At 40.3% G+C, this 25,520-nt stretch overlaps 1 protein-coding gene across 2 annotated transcripts; it reads right to left on the bottom strand.

Annotated features, from left to right (window-relative positions):
• Nucleotides 1-229: 229 nt before the first annotated feature.
• ZNF354C (zinc finger protein 354C) lies at nucleotides 230-25,315 on the bottom strand. Of its 2 annotated transcripts, none has more exons than XM_032270496.1 (5): nucleotides 25,018-25,315; nucleotides 23,484-23,645; nucleotides 9,744-9,870; nucleotides 9,135-9,230; nucleotides 230-7,321 (listed from the first exon to the last, which is right to left on the bottom strand). In XM_032270496.1, the coding sequence occupies exons 2-5, from the start codon at nucleotides 23,589-23,591 to the stop codon at nucleotides 5,907-5,909; spliced, it is 1,746 nt and encodes a 581-aa protein (XP_032126387.1). In that variant the 5' UTR covers nucleotides 23,592-23,645; nucleotides 25,018-25,315; the 3' UTR covers nucleotides 230-5,906. The 2 variants fall into 2 exon arrangements, with proteins under 2 accessions (XP_032126387.1, XP_032126388.1); XM_032270497.1 differs by having other exon boundaries at nucleotides 23,565-23,645; nucleotides 25,018-25,314.
• Nucleotides 25,316-25,520: the final 205 nt, after the last annotated feature.

Below are 25,520 nucleotides of genomic sequence, written 5' to 3' on the forward strand. Positions count from 1 at the left end.
GAAATATACATATTTCAAAATTCACTTAACAGTACAACTGAGGAGCGTCCACCCAACCCTTCTGATTAGTCTGCAATGTGACACTGTGCTGAAAGGCAAACGCCCAAAGAATCTGATGAAATTCTGTAAATGACTTCCAAGCCATGAATATGCCCAATTGAATAATACACTTATGGACAGATATCAGCATTAGAAAATGCCTATCAGGGTAAAAGAACATTTCCAAAGATGAAATACATAAAATTTTTATTACAGATTGGCATTAACAGATAAGCATTTGCAGTAGGCTGTTTACAACAAACTTTAGTGAGATAGAATTCACATACCATGCAATTCACCCATATAAAGTGTACAATCTTTATATAAATTCACATACCATGCAATTCACCTATATAAAGCCTTGTAGTATATTCAGAGTTGTGGAATAATTCACATGATTTTAGAACATTTTCATCATTCCAAAAAGAAACTCCACATCCATTAGCCGTCGGCCCACATTTCCTCCAAATCTCTAAAGCCCTTGGAGATCAATAATCTACTTTGTCTCTACAGATGTGCTTATTCTGAAAATCATATATAAATGGAACCATACAATATGTGGTCCTTTGTTACTGGCTTCCTTCACTCAGCATGTTTTCAAGGTTGACTCATGTTGTAGCATTTATTTATTCAGTGTTTTATTTCTTTTTATTGACAAACAATGTTTCATTATACAAATATGCCACATTTCACCTATTCATTCATCAGTTGATGAACACTGGGTTGTCTCCACTTTCTATTATGAATAATGTTACTATGAACATTCATGTACACATATAAATGTTTGTTTTCATTCTCTTAGGGATAAATTTAGGAGTGGAATTGCTAAGTCTCATGATTACACTATATTTAATCTTTGAAGTACATTCCAGTCTGTGTTCCAAAGAGCCTGCACCATTTTATACTCCCACCATCAATGTGTGTGGGTTCCAATTTTTCCACATCCTTGTCAACTCTTATTAATTTTTATTAAATATTATAATGAGCTTCATCATTGGAGGGTGTTTTCCAGGGAATTCTCTAAATTTGATCTTTGCTCAGAAGTAATTTCTTAATTTTAGCATATCCTGTTGTCTTGATGAGACTATCTCCAAAACCATCAAGCCCTGGATCCTTTTTGTTTAATGGTCTTTCCTATAGTTTTTAATCTCTCCTCATATTTCACTATAATCGAGAAGCCAGATGGCACCTTCCATACTCTGCCAGGAACTCTCTCTAGTGAGATCATATTAGGCACATGTTTTAATTTCAGTCTGCCACTACATAAGTTATTCCTTCCTCCAGTTTCCAGTAACACTTACCTTACTTTTCTAAAAGTCCTCATCTACAGCCTTGTCAAGGACTATGATGCTTCTACAAGTAATTTCTTCAAAGCGCTTTAGGTTTTTACCAGCACATGCCTACTTAACACCCACTGCCAAGTTCCAAATCCACTCCCATATTTTGGGTTTTCATTATGGCAACTCATCTCTAAGTACCAAGTTCTGTATTAGTTATCTATTGCTGCTTAATAAATTACCCTAAAACCTACTGGTTAAAACACTTACTAACCCAGAGCTTCTGGGGGTTAAGAAGCCAGAAGTGAGTGGTTTAGCTAGGTTTTTCTGGCTCAGCGTCTCACATGAGGTTATGGGCAAGTAGTTGGCTATGGCTGCAGTCTTATTTGAAGGCTCAGGTGAAGGATCTACTTCTAAGCTCACTCACATGGTAGCTCGAAGGCCACAGTTTCTTGCTGGCTGTTGGCCATGAGCTTCAGTTATTTACGACATGGAACTCTCCATAGGCTAAGTGTCCTCACAATATGGCAACTGGCTTCCCAAAGGTCAAGTAATTCAAGAGAGTGCATGCCTATGCAGAAGCCACAGTCTTTTCATAATCCAATCTTTTAAGTGACATGGCCTCACTTCTATCATATTCTATCAGAAATGAGTCAAATTATTATTTTCCTGCTGAAACAATTGACATTTCCATCCATTTCTGGAATGGTCACACTTTCTGAAACATTTTTATAATATCTACTTTAAAGTCTTTCTCATAATTCCAACATCTGTGTCATCTTGGGGTTACCGTCTGTTGTGTCTTTCCTTTGAATTTTTGGAAATTTCCTGATTCGTGTATTTCATGTGATTCTGCCTTGCATCTTGGACGTTTTGAATATTATGAGCCTCTGGGTATTTAATTCTTCTGGAAAATGTTAGGGTATTTTTTCCAGCAGTCAATTTAACTGGTTGGTCTTGGTCACCAGTTCCAATCCATCTCCTGTGGGCTGTGGTTCTAATGTCAGTCCAGTTTTCTAAGTATCTTCAGTGCTATTTGGATTTGTCTTATATGCCCAATGTCAGACCTGAACAATTATCGGGTCAGATCTACACATATATAGAACAGATCGCATAAACAACTGTATGAGATCACTTTCTTGAGCTTCCTTATCTTTCACGACCTTGATGCCTTCCAGATCTCAGGAACCACTTCCTCTTCCTGGTCTTCAAATTAGAAACCCAAGGGTTTAGGTTCTCCTCTCTGCTAATACACCTCATCGATACATCACCTCCAGTTCCAAGTAGCAGGGAGATAGTGAGGGAAGAAAAGCAATGGGGATTCTCCTAACCCTTTTTGGCCCACAGATCCTCCAACCAGAGTGAAGGGTTCCTAACTCTGAGGTGTAGATGCCTGCTCAGCCATCACTGTCCTCACCACAAGAATGCCCAGGAGTGCCACAATGATCTTGTTTCAAATTATAGCCTGTTACCATTACTTTTGAGAGTTCCCAGACAGCTGCTCCATGCATTAGTTACATTTACCATGAAAGATAAAGTGGGGCATGCTCATTCCATTTAAAGTGGAACCAGTACCACCCAAAGTTACTTTCTTTCCATTGATTACAACCCTGGAAGATAAACTCTCAAACAGGAACTTCCTAAGAATATAAACGGAGAATTCTGATTGAAAGATTAATATTCATTACTTTATCCAATCAATTTTTTCCATTTTTATTAAAAATTTACACATATAGAAAATTTTTTTAAATGACCAATGAACATCTCTACATCCACCACAAAAAAAAGTTGACTAATTTTGTACACATTTATTTGAAAATATGCTGCAGACATCATGACGTTTCAAACCCAAAAAAAACTTCTGCATGCATCCCCTAAGAATTAGAACATTATCCTATATAACTCAATTATCACTTCTAGAAAAATCAAACATACCACATTTTCTAATACCCATTCCATCTTCGTATTTCCCCAAATATCCCCCCACATGTCTTTTATAAGTTGTTGTTGTTTTTTTATGAATCAGAAGCTAATAAAGGATCAAACTTTCTATTTGGTTATGTCTCTTGTCTTAATTTAGAAGAGACCACTTTTTGTTTTATTACATTTACTTTTTGAAAAGTTTAGACCAGTTGTTCTGTACCAACTCTGGATTTGTCTATTTCCATACTGTGTAATTTAACTTGTTCCTCTATTCCTTGTATTTCTTTAAACAGGAAGATAAGTCTAGGTAAGAGATTTAATTAAATTTGGGGTAAACATTTTTGGCAGTACATCAAGGATGATCACATATGCTTCATACTGAATCCCATCATGAGCCACATAATGTTGGCTTATTCCAGAAGGAGTGAAATGAAGTTTGACAGCCAAATCTTTTGTAAAGGCAATTCTGTGGTAATAGGTATCTGTGATCTTCTGAAACTTTTTAAACCAAGTTCCTTAAAACTTTTTTCACCTAATGGGTTTTACTATACATTTTTGCCAGATTTAATTACATTAAGGGTTGTAAAATGGTAATTTTTTCAAATCTATCATTCTGTGTACATTTAAAAGAAGACATACTTCAAATAATTTTATAAAGTTTTTTTCTCTACTTTCATCATTATGAACTTCCTTCTTAATATTATTAGCAGTATCAGTGATTATTCTTTTATTTTAAGTTGTCCTATATTTGGCTAGTTGGCACCTGTCCCCTTCTGACATTACCTTATTAGTCTTCAAATACTATCTAGCTTTTCATTTTCTTAAGAAAAAAATTTTGTCACACCATCCACTTCCCCTGCTCCAAACATGGAATCAGCTATTTCGGCGAGGAACCCTGGTTCCTTTTAGTGGGGAATGCCACTTAGAAACCAAAATTTGGATACTAAGCAAGCTCACCACTATTGGGTACAATGTTAAATATTGAGGTCTGTTTAAACACCTCATTTTCTTTGTAATGTATTTAAATTCATAAAACAATTACTTTCTGATAAGCTAAAACCAGTCAATTAAAAAATATACTATTCTGAATGCTTGAGTTTAATTCTGTATCTTTCTCAGAAGGTCTAGCTAATTGTATTAGAATCATTTTTTTTTTAATGATACCAACTGTTAATTGAATGAAAGTCAAATATAAAATTGGAGGAGAAAGGCCTGGAGGGGAATTAAACATTTAAAATTATGAAAAGAATGCTTAACAATAAATTCTTCATATATAACTTTACACAAAATAGTTCCTAAAATATGTGTAATAAGAAGGCAGCCTTATAGGTGAAGCCTCCAAAAACACACTATCTGGAGCTCAGCTAGCTTTAAGGATTTAAGTACAATTATAATAAAAGCAAGCATAATTAGGGACTCATAAGAAAAAAGGATATAGCTGTGAGTCAATTATTAAGATTAAGGTGAGAGGAAACCCTAAAAGATAAAACAATAAGTTACTGCAACTATGTCTAACCAGGCTATAAAACAAATAGTTCTCTTGGAACCTCAGGTTGGAAATGAGCCTACAATTATCTCAAAACACCAGAACTGAATACCTAGATTCTAGTCTTGACTCTGTTCATTAAGTTCAAATTCTTCTTTTAGTACAATGAAAGGTTATAATTAAACGAAAATCTCTCCTGGCTCTAATGAGCTACCAGACATGTAGCCTGAGATTCTGCCAAATATATACCTTCTGCAACAGATAACAAAGTATGTGCATGACAGTCTTTCTAACTGCTTCAGTTAATGCACCTTCTATGGTACTATAATAGTACTCTGTTCAGTTATATAAAACCACAACAAATTAAAAAATAACAGAAGAAAGTAAAAGAAACAGAGTCTACCTTTGGGCATAATTCTAAGAACTAAATTCTAAACTAATAAAACTACATTTTTTAATAATAAAGGACTTTTGAAAAAATGTTTCCCAAAGCTGCATGTGTATGTGTATCTACACACACACACACACACACACACACACACACACACACGTGTATATATGTTTGTTTACACATATAAGTTGCTGGTGGGAAAGCTCATAAAAACAGCATTATTATTTCCACATAAAGAGTTAAATTTAAAGAATTTCTTTTTTATGTTTAGCTTCTCTTTATGGAAAAGGAGCGCTTTCTATGTTGGCCTACTACTTTAAAAAAGGCCGTGCACTTATTCACATTATTAATAACTCAGTGACTGTTTTTAAAAGAAATTTCACATATTGAAGCTTACTCTTATACAGGGAATATGGTCTTATGAGATAAACAATATGATATTGAACCATTTTTCATGATTTTTTAAAAAGTTAGGCCTTTTACATTTTTTCTATGAATTAAAAAATATTTATGGGATTTTAGGAACCTTAGAATTTATGGTTCTTTTTTTTTCTTTTTTTTTTAACCCCATCAAAACTCACAAGCATGGCCATAAACCACAATATGGTTCTTCTAAAACTTAACAAGTCAGTGCTTTTCATAATTTCACTAATCAATTTTACCATTACTTCGTGGCAACTAACATATTTCCTTCAGAAGTAAAAAAGACTTAAATCTATTAGGAGTTTGTACCCTACTTATTATTCTCCTTATTCCCCAATGAGAAGGCTTGGATTATTTGGGAGATGAACTAAACCTCATAGGCCTTATCTCCTCTAAGAAATCTCTGATACTGAGTAAGTGAGGAGCTGCAGATGGAAGGTTTCTCATATTCTTTCCATTTATAGAGTTTCTCTTTAGTGTGAACTTTTTTGTGTCTACAAAGGTTTGATCTGTAACTGTAGGCTTTCCCACATTCCATACATTTATACAGTTTCTCTCCAGTATGGATCCTCTCATGTTCAGTTAAAAATGAATACTGGCTGAAGGCCTTTCCACACTGATTACACTGATACGGTTTCTCTCCGGTATGAATTCTCTGATGTCTATAAAGGTTAGATTTGCAACCAAAGGCTTTCCCACATTCCTCACATGTATAAAGTTTTTCCCCAGTATGAATTTTTCGATGTTCATTAAAGGACGAATACTGGTTGAAGGCTTTCTCACATTCATTGCATTGATAAGGTTTTTGTCCAGTATGAATTCGTTCATGTTCAATCAGGGTTGCAATACGTGTGAAGGTTCTCCCACATTCCAGGCATTTATACAGTTGTTCTCCAGAATGAAATCTCTGATGTTCAGCTAGAGATGTAAACTGGCTGTAACCTTTCCCACATTCGCTACATTTGTAGGGTTTCTCGCCTGTATGGATTCTTTGATGCCTGTGAAGTTTTGCTCTACAGTTGAAGGCCTTCTCACATTCACCACATTTATAGAGTTTCTCTCCAGTATGAATTCTCTGATGTACAGTGAGGGTTGAACACTGGCTAAAGGCTTTACCACATTCTCTACAACGATACGGTTTCTCTCCAGTATGCACTCTCAGATGTTTAATAAGGGTTGAACTGTTGCTAAATGCTTTCTCACATTCATTACACTTGTAAGGTTTCTCTCCAGTATGAATTCTCTGATGAGAAAGAAGGGATGATCTGTGGCTGAAGGTTTTTTCACACTCATTACATTTGTAGGGTTTCTCACCTGTATGAATTCTCTGGTGTTCAATAAGATGAAGATTCTGCTTGAAGCTCTTCCCACATTCATTACAGATATGAGGTTTTCCTCCTGGGTAAATTTGGAAGCATTTCATGAGATCAATATTCTGTTTAAAATCTTTCCCAAATGTATAATACATATTGGGTATCCTTTCTACAGGAACACTCTGTTGCATAACGAGAGCTGTATTTATAGATAAGTTTTTCTCCAATTCAAGACTTGTATGGTTTCCATCTTCACTGATGGTTTTCTCATGCGAAACTATCATTTGCCTAAGAGGTTTCTTTTCTTGCTCCTCTTCTATCCTGCTCTCAAATTCCACAGCTTCTTCAAAGTTAATGTCCCAGTGACCATACTTAATGAATTCTTTCTTCATTATTCCCTGCAATGTTTCTTCTATAAAAATATCCTGCCGATAAGGCAATGCTTCTGTTTCAGGCCAAGCCTTGAAACCTAAAATGCATCAGAAGAATTAATGCCTCCTCTGCTGGAAGAAACAAACTGATGTATCAGTGGGACAATAAAATTGGTAACAGTATATATAAAAGAAAAGTGATATGATCAGATCTCAAATGCTGACTCAAATCTCGGGAAGAACAGGATGGGATATAGGAAAAAGGGGTAAATAGGTTAAGGAGTGGCATGGACACTGGACAAATTAACAATGAAAATGAAGAGATGCCACCCAAGGTGTAGTAAAGTTATACACAGAAGAACAGGCTGAGTAGAAGATATGAGGATACAGAAAAATCTCAAATGATAAGCCTAAGTTGAATACCATGGGATACTCCATTCTATCACCGTTTTCCACTCTGCATATACCAGGCAATGAAGCAGGCAGCTTGTCTACTTTCTCGTTCTTAATCTCATTATAATGTCCCTTTCATTATATTTTCTCTCCATGCTCTCTCCGAAACTCTATACCCAATAATTTTTTAAATATTTGAATTGGTTTTCTTAAATTTCTTTATTTCATGTGACTGTGATTTTATATCATAGTCTGCAAAGGGGGAAACAGTCTGTTAAAAAGAGGACAGGCTGGGTGCAGTGGCTCACACCTGTAATCCCAGCACTTTGAGAGGCTGAAGCAGGCAGATCGCTTGAGCTCAGGAGTTTGAGACCAGCCTGGACAACATGGCAAAACCCCATCTCTACAAAAAATACAAAATGTTAGCTAGGCATGGTGGCACATGTGGTCCCAGCTACTCAGGAGGCTGAGGTAGAAGGATCACTTGAGCCAGGGAGGCAGAGAGTGCAGTGAACTGTGATCACACCACTGCACTCCAGCCTGGGTGACAGAGACTCATCTCAAAAAAAAAAAAAAAAAAAAAAAAAAAAAAACAGAGTCGGGGGACATTCAGGTTTTGAAAATTACAACAGCCCTGCAGCATGACTGTGATGATCATATGTGATTTAAGTTTAGGATGCTCATTATAAAAAAGAGGAAAATATGGAGTAAATCACCCATGTGCAACAATCTAATCCCTGGTGATTGGAAGAATAACAATTTGTTTCATATTACCTTTTTTTCTTTTTTTTGCAATGGAGCCTTGCTCTGTCACCAGGCTAAAGTGCAATGGTGTGATCTCAGCTCACTGCAATCTCCACCTCCCTGGATCAAGCAATTCTCCTGCTTCATCCTCCCAAGTAGCTGGGACTACAGGCGCACACCACCATACCCAGCTAATTCTTGTATTTTTAGTAGAGATGGGGTTTCACCATGTTGGCCAGGATGATCTCAATCTCCTGACCTCATGATCCGCCCACCTCAGCCTCCCAAAGTGCTGGGATTATAGGCATGAGCCACTGTGCCCGACCTATATTACCTTTCTTTTTATTTTCCCCTTTTTATTTTATCACAAAGAGAGACATATTCATTTCATCTAATAAGCTGCAACCAAAAAACTGCACTCTCTTTGTAGGAATCTCTTGAGAATAATGAAAATCTGCAGGAGATTTGAAGTCAATATGTCTTAAAGTCCTGAAATATGCCCAAGCCCCAAGCTCAGCTTTGATTCTCAGTGAACTATTCTCTGTTAAAACCTGATTTCCTTTCATCAATCCATGATAGAAAACAGGTTAACATTAGATAATTACAATTAGGTAATTGTATGTACTTTAACCTATACAACTCAAATAAAATACAACTAACCCTGAGCATCTCAGTATGGCTCCATATTTCCAAGATTTTCCCAAGAACTGCCTCCTTTGTGACCTGCTTATCTATAAAGACTCTCTTGTGCCCATTTCCCAGCCTCTCACTTACCTAGACAGGTATCAGAAGCGACTTCTCCTTCCACCATGCAGGGATCTTGTCCTTGTTGCAACTGATGAATCACCTTTGGCATTGAAAATGGAATCCCTGCTCATGAGGAAGGAAATGAAGTTTGAACAAATAGCATGAAGAGCAATCCAAGAACTCACAGACCACTCACTCTGAACTTACACAGCAAAGAAAGCAAGCCCTGAGAGGCAGAGAAGGCAACATAAGCACTTCTCAGGGGTACTGGAGCTGCCAATGGGTGAGGAAGTTCTCAGTTCAGAAACATGATAGGGCCCTGGCAATGAATGCCTCTAAGATGGGGGGTTCCTAAGTGTTTCTCAGAATCTAAAGTGGGATCTAGTCATTGGCCTACTCCAAGGAGGAAACTTTGATTGGTGGTGGAATGTGAGGGACAGCAGAGGAAGGAGAAACAAATAGCAAGAAAGGCATCACAACAAAAACGTACAGTTTCAACTCTACAGCAATTCAACCTTTCCCAGGGGCTCAATATGGTAAAAAAAAAAAAAAAAAAAACTACAGGCTCGGAACCCCAAAGATACATCTGTGAGGCCTTCCTATAACAGATTCTTCATTACAGGCAGTAATTCTTACCCAGTGAGACCAGAGTGCTGAAGTTCTCCAACATCACCTCCCGGTACAAGGCTCTCTGGGCAGAGTCCAGGTGCAACCACTCATCCTGGCTGAAGAACACAGCCACATCCCTGAATGTCATGGACTCCTGTAATGGCAAACCCATTCCTCTTCATCCAGGACCATCTTCTTCAATGGAAGACGCAGTAAGCAAGTGACAGTGGGATGTATAGCAAGCAATTCAGAAAATCTCAGGATTCTAAGTATTTCACATCAACTATTTAGGTAATTTTTGGAACCACCTATTAACTATTTAAACAAGTATTTATTAAGTACTCATTGGGAACAATGACACATGCCACATGCAGTGGGAGTAGGGGAAATAAGGCAAAGTCCCTGCCAACAAGGAATTTAAATACCAGCCTGGGATCTTTCTCAAGAGAAGGCAATGTGACAACAGAAGCAAAGACTGGAGTGCTATGCTTGGAAGATGGATGAAAGAACCACAAGCCAGGGGCTACAGGGAAACACTAGAAGGTGAAAAGGGCAAGGAAACAGATTTTCCCCTGACAGCCTCTAGAAGGAACCAGCCCTATTGACAGCCTGACCTCAAGCCAGGAAAACTGAATTCAGACTTCTGACTTCCAGAATTGTAAAAGAATAAATTTACATTGTTTTAAGATGCTGAGTTTGTGGTAATTTGTTACAGGAGCAATAAGAAAGAAATACAACGTGAACAATTGAAGACAACCTACCTATCTATCAATAAGGAAATGGATAAGCAGATTACAGTATGTTTATTCCATGAAATGTTATGCAGCCTTTAATAGAATTAGGTAGATCTGTGTGACACTGGAATTTGACCTTGACATATTGTTGATTCATATGAAAAAGCCAGCCACAAAACGATCTATATTTGTTGAAAATTCTATATCTGTATATACATATGTATGACGCATACATAACTCTCTGGAAGAATACAAGCTGTCACCCTCATTATTCTTTGATATTCGTGGAGAGGGGCAGAAAAGCAATCTTTCACTTACTACTTTCTATCCTACCATTAGGCTTACAGTGTTTTACAGTTAGGGAGATTGTGTGTGTGTCTTCCTTTGCTTTGAATTTTCTTAAATTTCATTTTAACTTATATGTTGACTTTTTAGTTAGACCTCTTTGCATTTTTAGTGGTTACTCTAATAATTATAATAGTTTTGGTTACTCATCATCTATTTAGAGCTAATATATCATTTCACATTGAATGCAAAAACCTTGCAAGTATCACCACCTTCCTTCTTTATGCTACAGTTGTTACAAAGATTTTTCCCCGTTCATAGAGTTGACAGTACTTAACCAAATTTCACTGAGCATATTCATGTTAAGATTTACCTTTAAAGGCAAAGGGTACAACACAGCAAGAGAAAGAGAGTCCAGGGAAGCACTGGAAAGCCAAGAGATACTCCATGTGCAGTCCCCCTTTATTTGCACAGACCACACTACATCTCTGGATCTGTGTGAAGAATCTTGGTGTGGGAGAGCTCAAAGGAGGAACTCTTAGCAGGGGCCTTCTATGTAATCAAGCAAGCTCTGTCAAATCATTTAGGCCAGTTGCAAGACATCAGTAAGGAAGCTTAAGGGAGTAGCCAGTGTCATTGGGATCTTAAAAATACACAAGCCAGGCAGGGTGCAGTGGCTCACGCTTATAATCCCAGCACTTTGGGAGGCAGAGGCAGGGGGATCGCCTGAGGTCAAGAGTTCGAGACCTGCCTGGCCACCACGGTGAAACCTCGTCTCTACTTAAAAAAAAAAAAAAAAAAAAAAAGAAAGGTACAAAAATTAGCTGGGTGTGATGGCGGGTACCTATAATCCCAGCTACTCGGGAGGCTGAAGCAGGAGAATCGCTTGAACCCGGAAGGCAGAGGTTGCAGTGAGCCAAGATCATACCACTGCACTCCAGCCTAGGTGACAGTGGGATACTCAGTCTCAAAAAACAAACAAACAAACAACAATAACAGCAAAAACCCACACAAGCTGATGGCCAGGTTCAGTGGCTCACACCTATAACCCTAGCACTTTGGGAACCCAAGCTGGGCGGGCTGCCTGAGCTCAGGAGTTCAAGACCAGCCTTGGCAACATGGTGAAACCCCAACTCTACTAAAAATACAAAAAATTATCCAGGCATGGTTGTACGCACCTGTAGTCCTAGCTACTCAGGAAGCTGAGGCATGAGAATTGTTTGTACCCAGGGAAGCTGCAGTGAGCCAAGATCACACCAGTTCACTCCAGCCTGGGCAACAGAGGGAGGCTCTGTCTCAAAAAATGGATTACAAAAAAAAAAAAAAAAAAAAAAAAAAAAAATTCAAGAATCCCCAGAGATAAAAATAGAGCTTTTCCAGAGAAAAAGAGGGAGATTTCCCAGTCCAAATATGTATGTATGTGTGTATGATGCATATAAAACTTTTATGTTATGTTTACATTATCAGATGTAAATAAATTCTATCTTCACAGTTGTTACTTGCACTATAGCTACCTATGTTGTAAACCCTCTACCATAATACAATAGTATTATTTTGCTTTAAGCAGTCAGCTGCATTTTAAAGAAATCGAGAGAAAAAAAAGTATTTTATATTTTCCAGATAGCTACCATTTCTAATGCTCTTCATTCTTTCTAAAATCAGAGTTCCCATCTGGTATATTTTTCCTTTAACTTGCATAACTTCCTTTACATATCTTGTAGTGCAGGCCTGCTGGCAATGAATTAGTTTAATTTTATTTTACTTGAAAATGCCGTTATTTCATCTTCATTCTTGAAGAGTATTTTCATTGGATGTAGCATTCTGGGTTGAATTTTTTTTCTCTTTCAGCATGTAAAATGTCATTCTATTGCTTCCTGGTCTTCATTGTTTCCGATGAGAAGCCATTGGTCATTCAAATATTGATTCTCTGCATGTAATACAATTTTTTTCTGCCTGCTTTCAAATCTTTGGTTTTTGTGATTTCTCTGACTTTTCCCAATGTGGTAGAGACCAGCTAGCTACATGTGGCTACTGAATACGTGAAATGTGGCTCTTCTGAATTGAGATATGTTATCTGTATAAAATATATACTAGATGATTTACTTAAAAGTACATACACACACACACAACATATACATACATATGCAAACATATACGAAAGTTATCTCAATAACAATTTTATATTGATTACCTATGGAAATAATATTTGGATATACTGGGTCAAATAAAATACATTATTAAAGTTAATTTATTTGCTTCTGTTTAGTTTTTAATGTGGCTAGTGGAAAATTTTATATCAGGTATGTGGCTTGCACTCCTGATTCACACTACATTTCTACTGCATGCCACTGGTCAATGATGTGTGTAGCTATGACTTCCTTTGTATTTATCCTGCTTGAGATTCATTAAATGTTATAAATTGTAAATTTATGTTTTTTACCAAATTTGAGAAACTTTAGGTCATTATTTCCTTTTAATATATTTTGCCCCAGTCTCTGTCCCCTCTCCTTCTAGAACTCTAATTTCATGTATATTAGATCTTTTACTATCATTCAGTTGGTAACTGAGACACTTTTTTCTTTGTTTTTCAGATAGGATAATTTCTATCAATCTATCTTCAAGTGTCACTGACTCCTCCTTATGTTCATTTCCAAAAATTAAGCCTATACAGTGATTTTTTTTTAATTTTACAATTTCAGGTATTTTATTTTTCAGTTCTAAAATTCCATAGTCTAGAATTACTTTTTTTCACAGTCTCTATTTCTCTGCTTGCATTTTGTATTGTTTCATTCTTTACATGTATATTTTCCACTAAGTCCTTGAGCACAGTTATAATAGCCATTTTAAAATCTTTATCTGTGAATCTCAACATCTGGGTCATCTGAGTCATGGTCTCCATTTTTTATCTTCCTCTTGAATTTTGGTTGTACTTTCCCATTTCTACATAGGCCTACCTCATCCTGGAAGTTGGATAGTTTACAATGTAGAAAATCTGGATTTTGTTAGGTTCCTTTGAAGAGTACTGATTTTTTTAAGCAGGTAGTCAATTTTGTTGGACTTAAATTCCAAACTCGGACACCCACCTCTCTAGTGGGCAGCATTGAATATCTCTGTTCAATTCTTATTTGGGCTACTTTGAGTCTGTCCTGTGCATGTATGGTTCAGGGGTCAACTAGAGATTTAGGCAGAGGTTGTGCACAGAATTTGGGGCTCCCCTTCTCTGCCTCTCTCCTTTCCAAAATTCCCCCTCTCACATTCCAATTGCTAAGTTTGCCTCAAATTCTACCTTGTGATTCTTCACACCAGTAAGACTGCAGATTTGTGACCAAGTTTTGATCATTCTGTTGGTGCTGAGTGTGGCCTACTCCCAGGCAAACAGCTGTAAAAACCAGAAAGTTTATCTGGTGACAATTCCTTCTTTCAAATATACACAGGTGTCCAGTATCTGTCTGCTTCTGATTTCTCTCTAGTACCTTCAGGTTTCTTATATTTTATCCAGAGTGTAGTAGTAATCCACAGATGAATTAGTCTGTAAGGAGCTATTTCTCTATTACCAGAAGTTGGAAGCACATGTATTTTCTTGAAAATATATTTTAAAAACTCAGTGAGCCTAGCAAAGCTCATTAAATATTAAGAAACAATAAAATGACAGACTCCTAGAACTACAGACCTCATAGACATCTCATCAGTCATCTTATCCAGTTGTTCTCATGGATGTGTGGTATCTCCCCCTACCTCCCCAGAGTAAGTGGAAATGTGTGAGGGTGTTTCATTTCTCACGGTGAGTAAGGGGGTCCTACTGGCATTTAAAAAAAGAGATCAAGGCTGCTAATCATCTGGAAATGGACAAGAAGGTACTGCATAATGAAAGATAGCTCCACCCAAAATGCTTATCATCTTCTCACTTAGAAACATTTGTTGTCTAAACTGTATTTAAAGAATGCAAGATGAAAATCTAGGTTGTGGCAGGTGGCTTTATAAAAAGTTTATAAGAAATGTGGTTTCTTAGGCTTTTAGCAATAAACTGACTTTGGCTCATTTACACAAGGGACCAGGTAGCTCCAGGAAAACTGATAGTCACAGAACTAGGCTTGGAAAATGAACAGAAACTAGGGCAGCAACATTCTGGACCACAGCCAGGATCACACTAGGGAACCAGACTTGTGAGAATACTGTTGTCATGGAAAAGTAGACGATACAGCCTCACCAGCATGAGAGAGCCACTGCTTTTGCTCTGCTGCTTCTCCTTCCTCCACAAACTCAATGTTACTGATGTTGCCACAAATTACCAGAGTACATGCTACATCAGAGGTCCCCAACCTTTTTGGCACCAGGGACAGTTTTCATGGAAGACAAGTTTTTCCACAGACAGCAGGGCTGGGGGAATGGTCTCGGGATGAAACTATTCATCTCAGATCACCAGGCATTCGATTCTCATAAGTAGCGCACAAACTAGGTCCCTCACATGCACAGTTCACAATAAGATTCATGCTCCTATTGAATCTAATGCTGCTGCTGATCTGACAGGAGGCGGAGCTCAGGTGGTAATGCTCGCTCACCTGCTGTTCACTTCCTGCTGTGCAGCCAGGTTCCTAATAGGCCAGGGGCTGGTACCAGTCTGCAATCCCCTGGGTTTGGAGACCTTTGTTCTATTCCTGTTTTCCTCGTATCTCTAGCTCCTGACTGAAGTATGTCAAGCTTGGGTCACAAGCCTATACCTTATCTATAATTAAAGCTAGGAAAGTAAGTGTACCTCAATATATACATAAGTATCTGATGATTTTTTTTTTTTGGAGACAGTCTGTTGCTTAGGCTGAAGTGCAGTGACACAATCTCAGTTCACTGCAACCTCTGCCTCCTCAGTTCAAGTGATTCTCCTGCCTCAGTCTCCTGAGTAGCTGGGATTATAGGTGCATGCCACCATACCCTGCTAATTTTTGTATTTTTTTGTAAACATATTCTGATTGGCAATTGGTTGAAAGAGTTATCATCGGTAGAAAGGAATGTCTGGGTCATAACAAGGGGTTGTGGAGACCTAGGTTTTGTCATGCAGATGAAGTCTCAAAGTAGCAGGCTTTAGAAAGAATAATTGGGTAAATGTTTCTTATCAGACTTGAGGTTTGTGTTGATATTAATGGTGGAGGGGTATAATGAGGCATGTCCAACCCCTACTTCCTGTCACAGCCTGAACCAGTCTTTCAGGTGAAATTTCGAGGGCCCTGGCCAAGGAGGAAGTCCATTCGGACCGTTGCAGGGGGCCTTCTAGTTTTATTTTCAGCTTACACCCCTATACCTCAGAATGTAACAGTATTTGGAAACAAGATCTTTAAAGAGGTAATTAAGTTAAAATGAGGTCTTTAGGCTGCGTCCTAAGCTAATACGGCATGTGCTTACAAGTAGAGGAGATCAGGACACAGACATGCTCATGCACTGGAAAGAACACGTGGCAGGAAGCAGCAAGAAGGCGGCCATCGACCAGCCAAGGGGGCCTCAGGAGAAGCCAGACTTGCCCACACCTTCATCTTGGACTTCTAGCCACCAGAACTGCAAGAAAACACATTTCCATTGTTGAAGCCATCTCGTCTCTAGTGTTTTGTTATGGTGTCTTGGCACACTAATATAGCTCCATGTTGCTGTAAGCAGGGTACTCACAGCAAACCCATCTTCTGTCTACTGCTAATCCCATTCCCCTAGGCCTTAGAACACTTCCAGCAGGAAAAAAAAAAAAAAAAAAGCGTGCTTTTTCTTTAAAAATTTCATTTGTTTTTAAAAAATAAATGCAAATTAAACACAATCACTTCAGGAAAAACGTTTAAATTGAAAACAAAACAAGGTAAATCAGACTAAATTACTCAAGACAACTTTTGTTCCATTTTTAGAAATATATTCCAGAATGTACATCCAATTACACATACATGTGTTCTTTTGACTATTTTTAAAACAACATGAAAACAGACACATGAAAAAGAATAGAAAGAATACAAAAGAACACGCAGTGCAAAGTTAAGTATTCCCATCCAGCTCCAATTAGCAGTCTCATTCTACAGGTAACTAGCAGTACTTTATACATGTATCCTTTTTTAATGGAAAAATTCTCAATCCTGCTTTACTCGCATTTAATGGATATTCACATCCGCATATGAATTTTTTTTTAAGAGACAGGGTCTCACTCTGTCACCTAGGCTGGGGTGCTGTAGCGAAATAAATCATAGCTCGCTACAGCCTTGAACTACTGGGCTCAAGTGATCTTCCCACCTCAGCCTCCCAAACAGCTGGGACTAAAGATGTGTACCACTACGCCCAGATAATTCTCTTTGTTTTTCTATAGAGCCAGGGTCTTGCTATGTTGCCCAGGCTGGTCTTAAACTACTGGCCTTAAGCGATTCTTCCTTCTTTCTTTCTTTTTTTTTTTGAAATGGAGTCTTGCTCTGTCGCCCAGGTTGGAGTGCAGTGGTATGATCTCGGCTCATTACAACCTCTGCCTCCTGGGTTCAAGCGATTCTCCTGCCTCAGCCTCCCAAGTACCTGGGACTATAGGCGCATACCACCATGCCTGGCTAATTTTTTAAAAATATTTTTAGTAGAGACAGGTTTTACCATGTTAGCCAGGATGATCTCAATCTCCTGACCTTGTGATCCGCCTGCCTTGGCCTCCCAAAGTGCTGGGATTATAGGCTTGAGCCACCGCGCCCAGCCAAACCTCATTCTTTTTGATTACTGAATGATATATTCCACTGTATAAATACCGTAACTATTTTCACCATTTTCCTTATTTAGTATTATTTAGATGGTTTCTGTTTTTTGCTGTCATAATGCACAATGACGAATCTCATACAGATATCTCTGGGTACACTTATGTTTATAAGATAAACTTCTAGACACTGAAGTATTAGATCAAAGTCTATGCATTTTTTTTATTATGTTTTATTTTTTGAGATGGAGTATTGGTCTGTCACCCAGGCTGGAGTGCACTGGCATGATCTCAGCTTACTGCAACCTTCACCTCCCAGGTTCAAGTGATTCTCCTGCCTCAACCTACTAAGCAGCTGGGATTACAGGCTTATGCCACCATACCCAGCTAATTTTTGTATTTTTAGAAAAGATGAAATTTCACCATGTTGGCCAGGCTGGTCTCAAACTCCAGATCTCAGGGTAATCTGCTTGCCTTGGCCCCCCAAAGTACTGGGATTACAGGGTATGCATATTTTTAATTCTGACAGATGTGGAAGATTATACTTTCCCAAGATGACCACACCGATTTCTCTCCCATCTCACATGCTCTTTGTATAATGTGACACTGACGTATCTCCCACCAAGAAGTGAGTTCTGTGTTTCCTTCCTTTGAAGCTATCCAGTGGAATTCAATGGAAATGATGCATGTAACTTCCAAGAAAAGGTAGTAAAATAATACACCTTTCACCTGGCTCACTGGATGCTCATTTTTGGAGCCTAGTCACCATGTTGTAAGCCCAAGACACATGGAGAAATTATGGGTAGATGTTTCATCCAATAGCCCTATCTATGACCTCTGCAATGAGCCAAGAGCAAGCATCAACTATCAGACACGTGAACAACTGAGGCTTCCAGTGATTCTAGCCCCCAGTCTTTAGATCTTTCAGCTGAGACACCAGACTTTGTATGGTAAGCTGTTTCTCCCGCACAGTCTGCATTCCTAACCCAGGGAAACTGTGAGAAATGCCAAATAATTACTGTTGTTTCAGATTCCTAATTTTCTTACTATATAGCATGTATATACTTCCATGTTAAAAATACAATTCTACTTGATCATTTAAAATTACAATATAATCAGAATGCCATAAGGAGAAGAGAGACTAGAGCAGAGTGAATATCCAAAGTAATAATGGCTGAGAGTTTTCTAAAATTAGTAGCAGACATCAAACCTCAAATCCAGAAAGGTGAGAGAAGGCTAAGCAGGATAACTACCAAAATATCTACACTAGGCATATCATATTAAAACTGCAAAACACCAGAATCCAAGAGAAAATCTTGAAAGAAGACGGGGAAAAAATCTTACCTTACACAAGGATAAGAATTACAGTGGATTTTCTCATTAGCAACATGTAAACAAGAAGAGAGTGAAACAAAATATTTAAAGTGTTGAGGAAAAAAAAAAATCACCAATGTAGAATTCAATATCCAGAGACATTATACTTCAAAAAGGATGAGAAGTAAAGCTTTCTCAGACAAACAAAACCCGAGGGAATTCATTACCAACAGTCCTGCCTTGCAAGTAATAATACAAAAAGTTCTTCATGGGGAAGGAAAGTAACATAAGTCAGAAACTTGAATCTACATAAAGACAGGAGGGAAGACTGCGAAGGAACAAATGATGATAAAATAACATCTTTTGTTTTTCTTACTCTTGATTTAAAAGATAACTATTTGCTTAAATTTATAATAGTAACAGTGTATTGGGTGATGATAGCATACGGATGAGTGAAATGAATGGCAGCAATGCCATAAGGAAGTATGGGAGGAAGGGAATATTCTGCTATGAAACACCTGCACTACCCATAATGCAGTATAATGTTATTTGAAAGTGGACTTCCATTAGTTGTAAATTTATATTACTACAAGGTAACGACTAAAAAAAAAGTTTTTTAAAGCATAATTGACATGTACAGATAGCAGACAGGCCCATGGTTGCCATACTGATATAAATAAATGTTTGAATAAATAAATAAATGGAGAGATGCTGGGAAAAGAACTGACACATGACCTGCTTATCTGGCACAGGATGGGAGTTAATTGAAGACTGTGCTCTGTGCTCAAAGCAAGGAAGACCTCTTTGAAGCACCAGAATGTGGCCAGACTTGCTGGCTCTAGCTGCAACCTTTTCCCTATCTGTTTACTGATTGTATCTAAAGTCGAACATACTCTATACCTTCAAAGGAAATGCCAAACTGCCACAAGTATAGATCATCTGCTTGATGCTTTGCTTCTTTTTCACCCCTCACATCCCTGAGCACATGCTTCTTTGTTTAAACACTCAATAAATAGTGTGGGTCTCCAGGGCTCAGGGCCTTCGTATCCTCCTACTTGTGTTGGCCCCCCGGGAGCCTATCTTTATGCACTCTTACTCTTGCCTCTTAATTTCTTTGTCTCCGCGGGCCCTCATTACTTCCTAGGTTGTGTCTGGGCTGGTCCCCAACAGACAGAAGCCACAATCCTCCACAGAGATTTCCAAATAACGTATGTCGATTCTTCACCTCTAGGAGTGGTGCCTATCTTGCCATGTCGTAAGTGTGGACTACACATAGTGTCTTTTTTCCAAGGAATACAGTATGGGAAGGCAGAAAAAGAAAGTAACCATATAGTGGAGAAACTTGACAAACACTGCCTCAGTCAGGTGATGAAGGTGAACAGCAGCAAAGATAAGTCTTGTTATTAGTATGCAATTGTAGTGTGATGTGATGTGACTGACACTTCATCTCTGTGACCTTCCTCCCCAAAAACCAAACCCCAGTCTGATAATGGGAAAAAACATCAAACAAATCACAAAAGAGGGGCATTCTACAGAACACCTAACCAGAGCCGGACATGATGGCTCACGCCTGTAATCCCAGCACTTTGGGAAACCAAGGCAGGTGGATCACTTGAAGCCAGGAGCTCAAGACCAGCCTGGCCAACATGCTGAAACCCATCTCTATCAAAAATACAAAAATGAGCAGGATGTAGTGGCACATCTGTAATCCCAGCTACTCGGAGGCTGAGGTAGGAGAAATGCTTGAACCCAGGAGGCGGAGTTTGCATTGAACTGATATTGCATCACTGCACGCCAGCCTGGGCAACAGAGTGAAACTCCATTGGAAAAAAAAAACAAAAGACCTAACCAGTACTCCTCAAAACTATTATGATCATTACATACAAGGGAAGTCTGAGAAAGCACCAAACCACAGGAGCCTAAGACAACATGAAACTGAACATAATGTGGAATCCTGGGTGGGGTCCCGGCACAGAAAAAGGAGAGCAGGTTAAAAACTAAAGAAGTGTGAATATAGACTTCAGTTAATAATAATATATCAATGGTGGCTCATTAATTGTAACAAATATGCCATGCTAACATAGGACATGAATAACAGGGGAAGCTGCATATAGGGTATGCTAACTGTGAAATGATTCCTTCATCTAAAATTGTTACCAAAAAATTAAGATTATTCTTTGTAAAACTACTGACAATATCAAAAAACTACTTATTTACTGCAGACAAATATGTAATTAACAAATTATGACTATTAAGCAATCAATATCAAATTCCATGTGCCTTTTCCCCAGACAATAAATTATTTATTACATGGAAATATGTAACATGGCAAAGAACCAATTTTCTTCTAAAAACTATGCTTGTTTGCTGTTTTCCTAACAGAGAGAAAATTGTCACTTAGTACCCTTAATGAGGGCAGAATGTGATATTGGATATTACCATTGCACTGACTTAAATGGGGTAATAAGATCTGCGATTGGAACACCCTGGGTCCCCAGGAAACTTAATCAAAAGGGTTAGATATTGGCCAGGTGCAGTTGCTCACACCTGTAATCCCAGCACTTTGGGAAGCCAAGGCGGGAGGATCACAGGAGCCCAAGCATTCCTTCCAGCCTGCAGTGAGCCAATATCTCACCACTGCACTCCAGCCTGGGTGACAAAGCAAAGCTCTGTCTCTAAAAAAAGCAACAACAACAAAAACCCACAAAAGGGTTAGATATTGAATTAGCTATCCCCCTTCCAAAACAAAACAAAACTGGTTCTCAGGTGCAAACAAACCTAACTCTGCCCTTGGCTAAAATGCAGTAAATCTCTCCAGCTTGTGGGTGTGGGAGAGCTCAGAGAGTGAAGAACACTAATTTGGGCAGTGGATAGCCCAGGTAATAGCTGGATATTCCTGTGCACTGAATTTTGCTGGTCTTTACATCTTGGTTTCCTGAAACATCCATCTGCTTAATTAAAGAATCAGCCTAGCCTAGTGAGGCAAAGCACACCAAATCTGGCAGGTCCTAAAATAATGCTGCTGCTGCTGCTGTTACTGATCCTGATCCATAGCAACAGCTGGAATTTATGGAAGTCTTCATATGTACCATGCACTGCTCTCAGTATTTTAAATGTACTTTTTCAGAGCATGATGCTAACAGTATAGACTGTCTTGCTGGGATCAAAAGCCAGCTGTGTGACCTTGATCAAGTGACTTGCTTCTCTGTGCCTCAGCTTCCTCATCTGTAAAATTCAGATATTAACAGTCCTCTTATAAGGATTAAATGACTTACTATATGAAACTAATAGATATTTTTATACATAGTAATACATAGACCTGGCACACAGTAAATATGCTGTTTGGGTTTGTTTTTGTTTTTTTTTTGAGATAAGGTCTCACACTCTGTTGCCCAGGTTGGAGCACAGTGGCACAATCATAGCTCACTGCAGCCTTGAATTCCTGGGCTCAAGTGATCCTCCTACCTCAGCCTTCTTAGTTTCTGGGACTATAGGTGCTGTCTCACCCAGCTATTTTATTTTTAATTTTTTGTGGAGACAAGCATGCACTATGTTGCTTAGGTTGGTCTCAAACTTCTGGGCTCAGGCAATCCTTCTAGCCTCCCAAAGTGCTGGGATTACAGGGGTGAGCCACTGTGCCTGGCTACTACTGTTATTAATGCTCACATCAATTCAATGAGGTATGCATATTATTAACCCCACTGAAATTGAGGAAATGGGGTACAGAGAGATAAAATAACTTGCTCAGGGCCACATCCCTAGCTTGGATCCGAAGCCATGAAGTCAAGTTCCAGAGTCCACACTTCTAGCCTACAGGCTACCACTATTTTTTGGAAAAGCAGTCAATGAAGAACAGGCTTTGGAGTATGGCAGAAAAGAAAATGCAAAAAAGGGAGGGGACTAGGAAAAGGAGCTAGTGTTGATGCAAAGATGGGACTTCCACGTGGGAATCACAGACGGAAATGCTAGGAAAAAGGTCAGGCCTGAGGACAGATTTGGGGAAGGTATTTAGAAAGCTGAGGGTTAAAGTAATGAAAATGGATCTCAAATGGAGAAAGAACAATAAAAAAGAGCCCAAGTAAGGAGGCTAAGCTAGCAGAGAAAAAAAAAAAGAATCAGAGAAGGAAATAGAGGCATCAATTAGACAGCTGAGAGGGACATTTGGACAGCTTAACATCCTTGCTGCACTGGAGGGAAAAGGCCCCAGGCCTGCGTCCTCCCCAGCGCTGGGCTTCAAAGCCCAAGTCACACTGAACTTCTTCTGGAATGCCCTTAGTTTTCTCTAACCACCAATATCAGTCTTGGCATCCAGTATCAACTCAGAATGCCCCCACTTCTGGGCCATTTCCCCTGAACATTTAATCATGTTTCCTAAGATCAATACCACGAACTCCCCAAGGATGAAAATAACAGCTTTCCTCTTTCTATCCCCCAGGTGCTCCACAGCATCATGTACACAGTAGTCAATAATGCTTGTGGAGGGTGTCTTCTGGGCCTTCCCATCTTTGCCCCAAGTGTGACTATATCCTCTCTGAAGTCAAAGACTGCTTCATACCCCATTCTCCCCACCAAGCACCAATACTGGAGCTGCCTCCAATATTGATCTCAAAGTGTGTGGGGCGAATGAAGAGTAGTCTGGGGATAGAAGAGGCGCATTCCTCAGCAGGCCCATGCTAAGTCCGACGCTGGGAAAAACTTTTGAGGTTCCAGATTCTTCATTGTTTTAGCTGGACCGAAAAGTACCTGGACAAAGTCTGGAAACATGCCTGCCATCTCTGAATCCAGAAGCCAACTGATGAGAAAGACAAACTTCATCACTCTCACCTGAGCGGGCAGCAGATCCACAGCCATCCCTTCCTCCTCAGTCTTCCTATCCAGGGAGAGCAGAGTGTGGACAAGGTGGGTCTGCAGAGGAAAAGGCGTCAAGAGGAATTCTGGCGTCAGGAGAAGGCTTGGAGAGGAAGTTACAACCGCTCATAATGTCCATCAGGCCACCCCACTTAATGATACAAACCAAGAAGAGTGTTTACTAGGGCAACTTGCGAACCTCTATCCCTTCTCTGTATTAACCATGCTTCTATTTCTGTACATTGATGCTTTAACATCCACCTTAGGGCCTCTCAGCTACCTCTAAGCAAACTGTAACTCACCCAAGGAAGTCTGGAGTCCTTAGCTAGCTTTAAACGGTAGGCCCTAACAGTTGCAATGAATATCCGGTTTCCTGAGGGTGCCACTTTACGGCCTAGCTAGCTGATCCTAAGCCTGCCTGCCCTGCCTCTCTTTTTCCTCCCTGTGAAAGCTACGATAAAGAGGCCTCCCCGCATCCGCACCCTCGTGACAGACTCCACTGCTTGCCCTGAGTGGCTCTTCCGTGGAGTGCTGTGTTCTCCCCAAGAAACTGTGAGCATAATCCAACCACTAAGCTTTCCCAGACCCTTACTAGATCTCCGTCGGGCCTTACCACACTTTACCCAAGGTAACAGGATTAACACACTGTCCCCACCCAAGACACATGCCAGCGTGTTGCTCTCCCTCCTAAATAATACTCCACGGGTGCCGCCTCTAATGGCATCCACAGCCGGAAACAGCCATCGCTCCCCGACACACACCCAAGGGAGAGGGGTGGGAACCCTGCCTGTCCCACGGAGAGTAAGGGAAGAGGCTGCCTGGGGCAGCCAGGGAAGTGTCAGCGTCTCCAGGCCTGCGTCTACAGCGACTCCTCAGGGTGCCCCGTGGCATGGAGACAAACTGAGGCTCTGCCAGGACAGCTCCAGCGGACGCCTTGGCCAGCCCAGGAGAAGCTGCCATGCAAGGCCTCGGTTACTCGGCGACGCGTACCTCTTCCTAGGAAGCGTTGAGTGCTTTCCAAGTAGCATTTTTCATCTTCACATTTACAGATGTGACCAAGACTGAGAACTAGGGGGTCGTGACCTGCCCAAAGTCACCAAAACGGAAAGTAGTAGAGCCAGGAAGGGAATCCTGATCCAAGCCCCAGGCCCCAGTTACACTGGGCAATGACTTCGCCACTCTACCTTGGTTTCCTCCTGGGAGAGCGGGAGCCAGCGTACCGCCACCCTATCTGTTTAGCAGGGATGCGCGGAGTTCGTTCAGGCGAGGCGCTAGCCAAGTGTCTGGCACCCGAGCGCTCTCGGCGGGTATCAGCTGCTGCTTTTATTATTTCCGTTATCGTGAAGAAAACGCACAGAAGAAAATCGCAGAATGAACAATGACAAAAGGCTGGCATCCCCACCCCAGCGGCCCGGCGCACCCAGCTCACCTAGTGGGGCGCTCCCTCCCGCGGATCTCCAGCTGCCCAGGCCGCTCGCGGACGGCGCCCCGGGACCCCGTGGCAAAGCGCGCCGAGCCGCGCAGGGCCGATCCCAGATGCCCCGACGAGGCTGCACGCCACCCACTCGTTGAAGAGGCGCGGATGCACCCCGGCGGAGAAGAGACAACTGAGAGCGCCTCAACCCCGGGCCGGAAGTCCTAGCCAAGCCGGGATGGCCACAACCAGGAGAACCCCAGAAAGGCCGCGAGCTATCCCCGAAACCCCGCCAACCCCGGGAGAACTACCACTCCCGACATGCCTCGACCCCGTGCCGACTACACTTCCCAGGGGGCGCAGCGGTGAGCCCGGCGACTTCCGGGAGAGGAACCGCTTCCACCAGCAGTAGCTCTCAAGGGCGACAGTCCGCGTGGGGTTGCGGTGCGAGGCAGTGCGCACGCCGCACACGAGGCAGGAGGTCTCCCGCTGCTGGCCGTGCTGCCTACAGCCCGCGC

Source organism: Sapajus apella, unplaced genomic scaffold, assembly GCF_009761245.1.
Source record: "Sapajus apella isolate SASKATOON/1434 unplaced genomic scaffold, GSC_monkey_1.0 scaffold211, whole genome shotgun sequence".
Taxonomy (NCBI): domain Eukaryota; kingdom Metazoa; phylum Chordata; class Mammalia; order Primates; family Cebidae; genus Sapajus; species Sapajus apella.